At 38.5% G+C, this 13,760-nt stretch overlaps 2 protein-coding genes across 9 annotated transcripts in view; both read right to left on the bottom strand.

Moving 5' to 3' along the window:
* LOC145431882 (uncharacterized) overlaps nucleotides 1–13,760 on the bottom strand; it is a 97,113-nt gene that overhangs the window by 24,747 nt on the left and 58,606 nt on the right. The gene's annotated exons all lie outside the window — the stretch shown is intronic.
* Nucleotides 1,786–13,167, bottom strand: zic6 (zic family member 6). The gene is made up of 2 exons (XM_026145025.2): nucleotides 5,801–13,167; nucleotides 1,786–4,130 (listed from the first exon to the last, which is right to left on the bottom strand). Exons 1-2 carry the CDS (start codon nucleotides 6,756–6,758, stop codon nucleotides 3,505–3,507), a joined length of 1,584 nt encoding a protein of 527 aa, XP_026000810.1. The 5' UTR covers nucleotides 6,759–13,167; the 3' UTR covers nucleotides 1,786–3,504.

Below are 13,760 nucleotides of genomic sequence, written 5' to 3' on the forward strand. Positions count from 1 at the left end.
ATCAGTTGTGATTACTTGGGGGAAGGGTGTGGCAAGGTTCAGACCATAGCATGGTCAGAATATATGAAGAAAGGGTTACGTGCTGGAGGCTGAGAATATCAGTGTTTAGCTTGTTACCTTTTGACTCCTAACACTACAGAAGAACTATTTTGCTTATACAAACACAGAGGCTTCTTTGAGCTCAAAATTATTTTTGATCACCTCTATTATGCTTTCTGTGGAGAGATGTATTATTTTTAGAAACAGAGCAGAAAAGGGCAGAATGCGACAGTTTGGGGTTCAGTAGAAGAAGAATGAGTTACAGAATATCTCAAGATTTTTTTAAAGATAACTGTAGTACATAAAGCATTTGATGAAAGGTATTGATATTGTTGCATTTCAGGACAAAGTGGCCTCATAATTTCAGTCATCTCATCATTAAAGCATACTGATCAAAGCACACTAGGTTGGCTTAAATTTCCTCAAAAAGGAAACACTTCACAATATAAATATTTTACAATATCAGCCACTTGAAATCTTCATGTTAGGCCATATCACAGTACTTACCACACAGAACTTCAACCCTATGAATGTTATTGTTATCAACCTAAACAGTACTGATGCAGCGGCACCAATTCGCTAAAGTCAACAATGAAATCATTAACACAGGTTAAAACTGTTTTTTCTCTTATTGAAATAGAAATAAAACATGTTGACGCTTCTCACAAAGTCTCACACTGAAAAGTTAAAAACAAAAATTAGCTGCGGTCAGATTCAAGAGGGATTTGTAAAGTGCATCATCAAAAATATCTGACTCTCCCAAAAGATCTATTCCCATGAGCATCATGAGCAACGAACACTAGAACCAGAATGCATAAACAAGTGCATCACAGATTGCAAGTATCACCATCTCGATAACAATTACATTGTGGAAATACATGAAGAATGTGTGTTTTAGTCAAAAAAGATGAGAAGATTAAAGAAGATGTTTTTTGGATTTTTTTCCACAGTTTTATAAGCGTAGAAGTAAACTTATGTCGCTTGAAATTGTTTTACAAATAACGTAAAAATAAAAGCAAATGTAACTAAAATTGCAAACTCTTATGTAACATCACAGAATGTGTATAAAGTAACATGTGTAAGGGGTGCATAATCAGATGTAGTTTCAGCCTATTTTTCCCATATATTCTATGATCAGAGCAAACTCACCTATAAGTAAAATTATTTCACTGCAATAAAGAACAATATATATATATCAAAGCCTGTCAGATCAACATAATAAAATATTCCAAGGAAACATAAAATTGGTGCACATGAGACCTGATTACACAAACTGGTATATGAGGTTAGATGGCACTAGTCATTGACGTGTTTAATGGTAGAATATGCTGACATCCATACAGGTGCAATGAATAACATTTTCTAATAGTAGTAGAGTGGAATTTCTTTGTCTTTTACTTTATTTGTGATTATTGCCACCTTCACAATGACCAAGCACTATACTTTCCTGAGCAGGACAAGGACATACAGTATTTGCTATACCATACATACTTGTGTACATAGTCTTTAGCTACAGAACATACCTGAACCTGATCACTTAATTTCCAGTTACTTTTTCTTTTGGTATTGTTAGAGAGGGGGTGTTGCTTCTTGGACAGGAAACAGGAAGTGTTATCTCAGAATAGACTGGATAGGAACAATAGTTCACTAAAAATGAGCTATTGTCTGCACCAGGATTAGTAGCAAAACGGACTAAAAGCTCTGTACAGACAAATACAGGCTTCAAACTGAAATCCCAATACCACGTTTTTTATTTTAAAGAGAGTTTTAATTGAAGGGTTGTATTTGAAGGAACAAAAAACAAATAAATGTGATCATATGTTTCTCCCAAAATGTGCTATAGGCGAAGTAAAACATTTAACTATTAATAATATGTGCATCCATAAAGAGCAATCAAGTGAATCATTTTGAGCTTTTTTTCCCCACAAAAACCAAACAAACAAAAAAACTTTCTAACTTATACCAATACCCAAATCAAACAGAACGGCACATATGTCTAGCAAAACAGTTTAGAATGTAAAAAGTGTCAAAATTCTTAGAATGTAAATATCTTTAAAGCATGTTTAACTTATAATCTGGGTCTTTTCTTTTTTATCTTTACAGCTTGTTCACCTTCAAAATAAAACGCTCCATGGTGTATATGTGCGTCTAAATAAGACACAGAAATAATATAAGGAGATAAAATTTATAAACTGATTTAAACATGAAGAAAAATCAGATTTGATATCACTAAATGAAAACACGCGCGAAACCCCGCAACAAAAACACATCTCCAGCCTCTCCAAAAAAAACAACAACAACAACAAAAAAATCATTGCGCAGTTAAGAAAATTAAATTCGTTGAGTAGACTGCAATTTCCTTTTTGTATTAAGAAGAGTTTATCTTACCACGTTACAGTTACCTTTGATTTTACCTCAATCAAATCACTTCCACATCTAGTCTAGAATATAGACTCTGCATGTATGTACATATAGATTATGCAGACTCATCGGTAGGTCTGGCTTGCACAAGAATGCAAACTTGCAAATATGGCGAATAGCACTGGATGTGTTTTAAGGGGAAGAACAAGGTTTGGCATCATGCATTGATTGGGTTTAACCACACACTCCTGATCAAAGAGAATATAGACACTTTAATAAAATATAGGATAATTAATTATACAGTGAGCTTATGTACAGTTGAACTGTATGCTAATTAAACGTTTGAATAGTAACACGACCACTGGTTTATACTCACACTCTTACTCTGCACAGAAATGTGAAATATACATATAATACACAGTGTGTAATAAAAATAATTAAAAAAAAATGGGGCAAAAAGTGAAACATAATCAAGGGCAGGAAAAAAACTAGTGAGCCTTGCGGTATTTTAATTACAGCTCATGCTCCAGGCCCGTCACGCAGGGTTGTTAAACCTCAACATTTAACTTGAGGGGGGCGAAAAAAAATTAGATATTTATTTTATCTTGCGACGTACATAAGTCATGAATAATATTTCTATTCATCCAGACATACATTAGACTAGTTTACATTCAAGAAAGACCCCTACAGTCAGGGCTACATTCAGCAAGACACTTCCTTTTACTTAAAAGATTCAAAGTTCAGAATAGACTAATCAACACGCAGATTTCCATTAAATCCTTAGTCATTTTTTCCCCACTTAAAGATAGATATCTTCAATACTTATGCAACACAACGAAAACTAGAAATACACATAACGGTTCCTATAATCCACTTTTGGGAGATGTATGGGCTTTAAACCAAACCCAACCGAACAGACCTCACGACAACAAATAAAGCTTGCCACATTTCCATTGAATACTCAATAGGATAACTGAGGACGTCACGCAAAATATGTAATACAACATTTACGAAAGTACAGAGAACAACAGCTGTAGGTTTGAGCTACCACATGAAAAAATAGGCCCAACATATTAAGCCGCCTGTGTGTGTCCCAACAACACCTCAGAGAGACGGGATGTTATTGCATTGCTTTGGTGGGAAAGAGTCCACGCCGCTGTGGCATGTGTACCATCCATTAACAATACTTTTCTGAAAGGAAGAAGCAGGGGAGAAAGTCCTTGAGCTCTGGGCAAAAGCGTGACCTGTCTGGCTGCAGGGGTACTGGGAGGACTGAGGCCTGTAGCTGCCTCTCTGTAACAACAAAGGGTCCAAGAGGGGCTGTGACCTGTGTGTTGAGTAGTCCAAACTGCTGTCAAATGTGTGATGGAAACGTGACCTCGGGGTCGGCTCGTCTCGACTCTCTGGGGACAAGGGGACATCTTGAGATGAGGTGGGTGGATGAGTGGGGCTGATCTGGGTTCCATCCGAGACTCGGCTTGACCTGCCCTCCGCAATGTGACCCCCACCACCAGGACGCGCGTCGCCGTCTTTGGCGACTTGGGTCTTGTTGCAGTGGAGTTTCATATGTTTTCGCAGGGAGCTTGGGTGGGTGTAACACTTGTCGCAGCCCCTGACCTTGCACATGTAGGGTTTATCACTGGAGTGCACATGTGAATGCTTCTTTCTGTCGCTGCTGTTCGCAAACCTCCGGTTGCAGCCCTCGAACTCACATTTAAAAGGTTTTTCACCTAAACGTGCAAAGAGAAAAGTGACGGCGAGTTACGAAAAGGTTTGCAGGTCTCCGCATGTTCTGCCTGACCATGTAAACTAATGTTTATGTGGGCTGGGTCAGTGGGTGGGCCATGTCATATGAAATGGGAATCTAAAAGTTTGGTTTTTTTTTTAAAGTGCACAGCCATGTTTCGCCCAACAGTGTGAAATTACTTTTAATCACTCGCTCAGCAAAACACAGAGTCGCCCATAGGCATCGGTTAGAATTCTTTAAGAATGTGACACTTAAAAGGTAAATTGCTAACAATTTACAAATAATAGTTGCTGAAACTTTGGTGCGGTGCTAATTGCAACAAATGAGGCAGTGTATCTGCAGACTAAATCAAAAAGGCTCCAGGGCCTAGTTAAACATGCATTAGATTAACCTGCGACCGCAGTTGATTTGTTTAAATTCAGTTACCATGCTTAGAGTGAATTATGGCCATCAGGATACTAATTGTTCTTCTAGCACAAAGCTGCCTATAGCTGCTAGCCCTCGTCCTCCTGCCGGACTGAAGGGAAAAAAAGAAAAGAAAAGAGTCTGAATCGTAATCCTTGCGTGTGCATATTTATCTAAATTTAAAAACAGAATTAAAAAGAAAAAGCTAATATCTCAATATATATTTTTACATAAATTGATAAGCTGAACAGAGTGTGCAGTTGTGTAATAGCTTAAATGCCATTAAGCCTCTCTGTTCTGCCTCTGTCTCTTTGCTTTCATTAGTAAAATAATTTACAGCACAAGAAAAAGGGCTGCTTAATAAACGCCTTTCGGTCCAGCTTCTCTTATTTCTAAAGAGGCTATTCAGTACAATCTGGCTGTATTTCATTGTAATTAAATCTTGTTCCGCAAATTTTGAAATATTTTATATACAACACAAGCAGAAATATTATATATATATAATTCTGTGCTTATGTTAGTTGTGCAGAAAAAAGGGCAAAAGTTAGTCTGTAGAGTGATGTGAGTTTTCTTTTTATAAAAGGTTCACACTGCCTCAAGTAAGATGTCTATTAGAGTCAACAGGGCATAAGGAAATCATTCAAATATAACTCATTTTGTTTACAATGAATGAGGTCATCTCTGTACTTACCAACTACTGCTACATCACAGTGTGATGTGCTCTGTTAGTGTTCCTGAGTACAGGAGATGAGTCCCTGGGAGGCAGAGGCAGCGTAACGGCTACGTCACGACTCTCCGGTGTCCCGGGATTTATTTAATAATTTCACTGAATGAAGTGGGAGAGGCACCCAAACCACTAGGCCTGCTGCCTATACTACACATAGTTTGCAACTGTCTTACTACTTCTCTGTCAGGCAGTAACGGAGAAGGCGACAAGTGTCACAAAAAGCTTTGCGTAACATTTCAATAACACTTTACATTGTGCTGTGCAGATATAATAATAATAATAATAATAATAATAATAATAATAGTAGTAGTAGTAGTAATAATAACAATAATAATAATAATAATAATAATAATAATAATAATAATAATAATAATAATAAATGTTTTTAAGAAAAAAAACTGAATATTGAAAACATGAAAAATATGTTCACATTGGTAAAAAATGAAAACTACTAAAACGTTATTAATATTATTATTATTATCATTATCACTATTTGTGTTGTTGTCTTATCATTAACTGACCTGTGTGAGTCCTCTTGTGGATCTTTAGATTTTCTGATCTTGCAAAAACTTTCTCACAGCCGTGAAATGGGCAGGGAAATGGCTTTTCCCCTGTGTGGACTCTGACGTGGTTCACCAGCTTGTATTTGGCTTTGAAAGGCTTCCTGTCTCTCACACAATTCTCCCAGTGACACACATATTCAGAGTGCTCAGGTCCTCCGACATGCTCCACTGTCACATGGGTGACAAGTTCATACATGGTCCCGAAGGCTCTGGAGCAAGGCAGCTTTCCAGCCCCCTCTTGGCCGTCACTCCACTTGCACACCAGCTCATGCTTTACTGTTTGTTTTGAGCACCTGAGGAAAGCGTCTCCTCCTCCACGCTGAATTGCCATGTTCAGGGGTTTGTACAGACCCAGGAACTGAGTGACAAGTTGCTGGCTGTTTCCCTTGGGGCTGATAGTTTGGCCGTACGGGTGAGTCCGGGTGAGGAGGTCGCCAGGCAGACCCAGCATCATCTGGCTGCCGAGATCTCGAGATGCGTCGGAGGACGCATGGGCCTGCTCCTGATAACTTGTGAAAAAAGTATGGTTTCTGTTGTCTCTGTAGCCATGAAAGTCACGATAGCGTCCAATCCCTCCATGTTGGTTAGGTCTTGATGCCAGTTGATCAGTGACGGGTGGCATGCCGGCTCCAGAAAGATTGGCTCCAATGATAATGCCCCTAGGGCTGTGCTCTAACCGGTGACTGGGGTATCCAGAATCTGAAAAATTGGGAACCGAATGGTCAACATATGCACTGGACCTCGTCTCTGGGTAGTCTCGCAAATTGTGCGAGGGGCAGAGTTTTAAGGAACTGCCAGTGGGGTGTCCCATGTGCTCTCCTGCCAAAGGTGGCAGCACCACGCTGGGTTCAGTATTGCTCTCCCCGGGGTTGACGCAAGAGAGAGGGCAGCCACTAAACCTCGAAAGGCTTGTCATGTTTTGTTGTGAGTTTGGCTATGAGTTTGCAAAATCAACCAATTCAGCACTCAGGATACACCTAGAAATTCTGTTTCCATTTTCCTTGTTGTATATCATCTGCATGTGAAATTCTTGGCCGTGAACTTCGCAGAAGTAGGAACCAGACTCAATTTCGTTAAAGTTGGTGTGAGTCCCATGCCGTTCACTTTGCCCTCTTGATTTGTGGCAATAACCGTGGTAGTAAAAATGCTTCGAAACAGGCCATGGTGCAATATAAAAGCACAGCAGGCCAACCTGCTTTTAAAAAGGGAGCTTTGGGATTGGTTGGAATGCGCTGTGATTGACAGGCGCTGGGTTTGTTTTAAAAGGGACACGCAGGCGTTCACTGCACGACTCCGTTTTCAAATATCGCAGAGAAAATGCTTTGAAATGTGCCGCGATACTCCCAAATATTGCAGCCTCTTTAACTTCAGGCGACGTCTTATAATTCCCCTTCTCTAAATCTCTGCGTAGGAAAAACGCACAGGTTAATGCATAATACTAATCTTCTAGTAGAAATCGAGTGATTAAAAACCGATGTGAGCAAAAACACAACACAATCAGTTCCCAGCCTTCATGCCTTTTATTTCAGCAAATGTCCTGCTCCTGCCTGGCAAGTATAATAGAGAGACTGGTCCTTGCGTGTCCAGGCCAATTATTGTCAAGACTTTCATTTTGAGTAGAGCACCTCGTTTGAAAATAGTCAGAGTTACAGAATATTATTCCTCACAAATGCAGCAGTTGTTTGATTCAAACAAACAAACAAACAAACAAACAAACAAACAAACAAACAAACAAAAACATAATTGCTTCGGCACTCATTAACCTATATGAGCACCACGTTTAGATCCACATTTTTTCTAATAGTAATAGAAGGCTACTGTTCTCTCTCCGTGGTAAGATCATTGTGGTACATTTTTATTTTAGAGTACATTTCCGTACGGACGCAGTAATCTATTGGGCTCGTGTAGTATGGAAAATACAACTTTGATAAAGCAACAAGTAGTCCTACGAGGCACGATAATCATCTTGTTGGAAATAAAAGTTGTTTCAAACATACATTTCTAGTAGTGTCACTGGGGAGTACAGCAGAACAAGATGTACTATTTTATCCATGTGCTTATTGTAAATCACGCCTGTATATAACGCTGTTCTTATTAAGCCTAAATAAATTAATAATTTTCAAAAGTTCATCACGCACCGTCGTGCAGGCTGGCACAAATGTGAAAATGGTTACGTAAAATGCAGATTATGAAACGTGACGAACAGCAGTGGATAGGCTCCACTGTTCCTAGGAAACTCAGATAAACTTTCTTACTTTGGGGTGCTGTGAGGACAGCGAGCTTCAAGCTCCCCACGCTGCTGAACTGCAACACATATTTCTGCACGTTTTCGAGCTTTGACGTGGCTCTGGTTCGATAAACACGCAGCTTTTTGGGGGGTTTTTTCCACCCTAACCACTTTAGCCTGATTCTTTTATCTGTTACTTTTATTTCAATCTACACAACTCGGCGTAAGATCCGAACTGCAGCTTGCAGGTTTAAGGTGAAAACCCCTCTTATTTCCAAAGACTTGAGCTGGTGGTATAATCAACGTGCAAAAAGAAAAAAAAAAAACTTTCTGACGTCACCTGCAGTGGGTCCTATGCAGAGACAAAGCAAGGGGCCCACTTGACATTAAATGCTGGAAAATAGTAGACATTCCCAGAACTGGCCTAATTCCGTGAGGATTGTAATGGACGCTCATGTTTATCAACCTTTAACCTGATGCATTTCCGAAAAAAATCGAGGTTTAATGGCCAATAAACTGAAAGTTTCCAATCATATATTCAGATGGCATAAAAGCCTGAGAGACCTCAAATAACCCCTGTTCCTCATTTACAGGAAACAAAGGAAAACTGTTTAGAGTAGCTGCACTTTAAGGACTTAAATTCATATGCTGATTTTGAGGCTGTTCAGGTATACCCTTTCAGCAAGTTAAGTTTGAGACAAAGGCTTACACATATCTAACAATTAATAGGCCTTTTTAATATTTGCCCCATTTTTGTGCTATAGCAAGGAAATGTGAGCTCTTCAGTTAGTTAGTGTACCTGCTTTAAATATTACATAAATGTAACAATTTTTTAATTTCATGAGATAAATATTGTGAGAGGTTACCTTCAAACAATAAATCATAAAATTGGAAGCAATGGCAACAACAGTAAACAGTGTTTATTTGGTTAGGCTTTACGCACATGCAATGTTATTATGACAAACAACTAATTTGAAAATTGCACGTCAATGTACAAAACTTCAGGTCAAATATCTACTTTGTAAGAAATGTAAGCATTTTGACATCTGAAATCTCCTCCAGCCCTGCAGCCTTATAAGTCTGGTTTATGCTGGCTGTTTGACAAGGCAGATGAAATTCTGGTGACTGCTGCATGTGAAATATCACTTGCAACAATCAAAACATTCATGTCAGGGCATAGTTTTTACAGCCACAAGGTCCATGTCGCTCCAAGATGCTCTTAGTCAATATGAATCAAATATATTATAAAGGCGCAATGCAGAGAAAAAATGGAAGACAAGTCAAATGCCAGTTTAAATTCAAGGCTTACTGAATACGAAGCAATGTTATAGACTGGACTGAAAATTCAGCAAGTTCAGTTAATTTAACCTTGGATGGTGATGAGAAGAAGTCTATTTTTTTTTTATTAAATAAGACCCTTTTTGGGGAAAACTATTTGCACACAAAAGGGAAAAACAAGCACCACCACACACACACACACACACACACATAAACACACACATATTAAAATGAAATGTAGCCTGTTGTAGGCTATATTATAATAATATGGCTGCTTTTCTATAATAATCTAGTCACTATCCGTATACAAATCACTAGCGTTACACATGGTGAATGCTGTAATGTAACACAAGATATAAATAATAATAATAATAATAATAATAATAAAAAACTTCAAATGGAAACCAAAAACAAAATGATTTCAAGTATCCATATTCATTTGTGATTGTGTGAGCTGTGTTTGTGTTTTCTTGTAGTAATAAGAACGTGTGTATGTGGGTTTGTGTGGCTGTTTAAACAACTGCATGCATTAGTGTGGAGTGCGCTGAAATATTATAATTGATGAGGGATGGCAGTGCACAGTCTTGCCATGACTTTATGAAATTTAGATGAATTAACAGGTTTGGGATGAGTCCATTTGGAGACAGATGCTCGAGCAAATCACAGCAAGAAGTCATTTAGCCCTCTCCATCAGCCATATAAAGGCAAACTCCATGTGCTGTAGTCAGTCAAGGCCCAACTGACCATATAATCTATGAAACACATACAACGATCTGCACAGTTATTATTGTATTACATACAGTTATGAGCCTGTAATGAAATAAATGACGAAAATATGGAACTGCGGAAACATTTCGCCACTGAAAAACATGAGAATTGAAAAAAACTAAACACATGCATAGCACAAAAACATGCCTAGTATCAACGTAATACAGGCACTGTGAAATTCTATATTACAAGACAGTTAAATTACCGTTTGTATTGTAAAGCAATATGATGAGAAAATCCTTCTCATTATCAGCTGCTACATGTGCAGGAAAAACTAAAACAGCATTTGTTGCAGCTCCATGTGTTTTGAAAACACAAAGCATAATGTAAATTTTTGCTTTGTGAAAGCACTATGCATTCTGAAAATAAGTGGATGCACATGTTATGAAGACAAATAGCAGAGCTGGAACAAATAAAAGAACCTCTATTATTCTCAGACTCTATTAAATTTACTGGATGTTCGAGTGAATGCGAACCTGAGCCACTGTAGTGTTTTAAGCTCCGTCGAATATAAGAGAAGTGGGAAAAGTGATAGAGAATGCACCCTTATTCAACACACAAAGCACCACAATTCATTTTCTTAATAAATCAAGCAACAGACATGACACATTTAAACCACAGCAAAATGTGGAAGTTCAATCTTCACATTGTCTATTTATCCAAAACAGTGAATCACAGAATCATCCATGTAATTGTGCCTCTGGGATACATTGATCACTTTACTTTACATTTTAAAATGTAAATACTGAAAACAGGATCACATACAGTGGCATTCGGTTGCAGCTTTTCCATTTTAGGAGAGATTAAGGTTATACTTCTGTCTGGTCACTACTGAGTTAATTTCAAGTCCACAAACTTGTCTATAGCACTAGCGGCCTAAGCCGGCCAAACATAGTGTGGGCCACAGGCCAGACATCATGGACTAAAAAAAATCACTCAACTTTGCTACACGCACATACACAGAGAGAGAAAAAAGACTGGGCTGTGATATGTCTACTGGTTTATATAAGAATAGAATTACCATGCATCTAGGTCATTTACGAAATTACACAATGGAAAAATCCTTTATAATTACTGACTCTAACACATCTAGTTAGAATAAACATATAAATGTGAGATGTTTACCATTTAGGGTGATGATTATGTTCTGCTCTTTTCCAGCAGCAGTGGGCCTACTGTCACAGAGGTATGCACACTAAAATATTCTGATATTTTTTAGGTAACGCGCATGCTCAGTTGGAAGAAGATTATGTTATAACCAATAGGCTATTCCAACGCCCAGTGAGGTAATCCCAGGAAAGATAACTAAATAAGCAAATTATAAATACCGCAGTCCTGCAGAAGAGCCTTCAATAAATTGGCACGTTTCATTACGGATACTTAAAAAAAGGGGGGGGGGGGGGGGGGATGACATGTGTCTAGCTACAGAATGAATAAAAACACACACACCCAAATACAAAGTAATGATATATATGCATATTCCTGCAAGAATTTAATGCAATTGGCCATTAAAAAGAACATATAAAAATATTAAATTAAATATACAAATCAGTATGATTGTAAAATGGATTTGCAGCTTTACCTACATTAAATTAAATAGATACGTCCAAACGTGAGAGGAAAACGCCACTCAGCGCAGAGCTCGATGTTAAATATTTGGGGTAAAAAAAAAAGCTGGTGTGCATGAGACAAACAATACGCAAAACCGCAGTCACGTTAGTTTTGGAAAGTTTATTTCCCCACTATTTGAAAGTTCCCACATTTTCTATTGTTCAATAATAAATAATAATAATAATAATAATGTTAACGTTCCCGGGAAATGCTCCCCTTCCTGGCAAGAAGTCGTGGATAAAATACAGAACAAAACAGACATTTTAAAATAAAAAAATAAATAAAAATGCTACCTAATACTCTTGTAATCCTGACTCTCTTTATGTTTGTTTTGATGAGAGCATGAATAATTAGTAAATGAGTGTTTGATGTCCCCAGTTGTCAAATTCCACATTCGTGCAGTGAATTGAATAAAAAATATTCAACAAATGCCAGGATACAAGAAGAGATCAGCGGTAGTTTTAAATTTAACTCTCAAGCAACAGTTGCTTTACATTAGGCCTGGCTGATGACAGCTCCCCCCCCCCCTTTTTCTCAGCAAGAGCTCGGTGCCTACGCTGCTGCTCTGTGGCTCACAAACATTTGTGACTCATCTTAACCATGTCACTTAATTATTTCATAGCGGTAATATGGCTTGCGAATACACGGCACATAACCTTAAGTGGTGTATGGAGCATTCACGTTTCAACGAGCCAATAAAATATGGAGGGAGTTTAGGAAAACTTAACAGGCTGCTTGTCGCTTGCGAAAGTTCACAAAGGTCGCAATAAATCCCGATGAGTTTTTTTTTCTCTGTGTGTATGTGTTCGTCTTACACTGTGTGTGTGTGTGTGTGTGTGTGTGTGTGTGTGTGTGTGTGTGTGTGTGTGTGTGTGTGTGTGTGTGTGTACGCGCTTACTGTGTTGCAGTATGAGAAGACGAGTGTGTGAGAATGAAGGGGGGAGTAAACTGTGAGAGGCTATCCCTTCGTCGTGAGAGAGAGAGAGAAAGGGAGAGAGATGAAGAAAAGTAGAGAGAGGGAGGGAGAGAGGCTGAGCGAGAGAGAGGGAGAGGGAAAGGGAGAGAGAGCGGCTTATGGAGGAAAACGATGAAGTGAATCTCATTTTTCCCTCTCCCCCCTTCAAAATAAGTTATTGAGTTATGTTGTCGAGTCGTTATGTAAAAAAAGCGTAAATGTTATATTAGTATGCGAGCTGGTTAGAAAAAGAAAAAGAAAAAACAGAGGTTTGCGGGTTCTTGCAACAACTGAATCAACATATGAGTAACAGGCCTAAACACTAAGCAGCCGAGGTTCACTTCAACAAAACTAAATCCCGTGTAACCTCCACGGGCTAAATAAAGTGTAGAGTTTAGCACTTCCACAGCATGCAGTTCACACAGGCCTCTTCTTCTCTCTCTAGCACAGAAAGACGACGGATAAGTAGGAAAACTCACCTTTTCAATCTATAACTCTTTCTCGACGAAATGTTCTGGGAGTGAATGCGGTAGGATGAGGGCGAGAACAGAATGAAGGACTGATTTGATTTTTTTCTCTCTTTTTTCTCTCGCTTTTTTTTTTTAGCCCAGATCCCCTAAAATAAAGAATGTGAGCTCCTTCCTGGGACAGATTGAGGGGGAAAGGATGTGAAAGGCTTGGAGTTAAAAAGCGCCGCTTGAAGCACTCAGCGCGTCTCTGAACTTGATCAGATTTTATGTGTCCTGCAGCGAGTCAGCGGCAGCCCTGTGAAACTTGCTCAATGGCACGAATTTTTTGGCTGAGCGAAAAAATCTCAGGATATTACAATTACTGCCATCTTTCTTTCTGTCTTTTATTCCTCCGTCTTACACCCTATAGAGCTTTTGCAAAAAAAAAATAAAAAAAATACCCCCTCCCCTTTCAAGCGGCTTCAAGAAAGCCACATTTTGGAACTGCGCCAAGTACATTCAAGTTTTCAGTTAATAAGAGCCAAACTGGTCACATGAAAGAGAAAAAATAAAGGATAATGATAGATAGATAGATAGATAGATAGATAGATAGATAGATAGATAGATAGA

This window comes from Astatotilapia calliptera, chromosome 2 (assembly GCF_964374335.1).
Source record: "Astatotilapia calliptera chromosome 2, fAstCal68.1, whole genome shotgun sequence".
NCBI classification, from domain to species: domain Eukaryota; kingdom Metazoa; phylum Chordata; class Actinopteri; order Cichliformes; family Cichlidae; genus Astatotilapia; species Astatotilapia calliptera.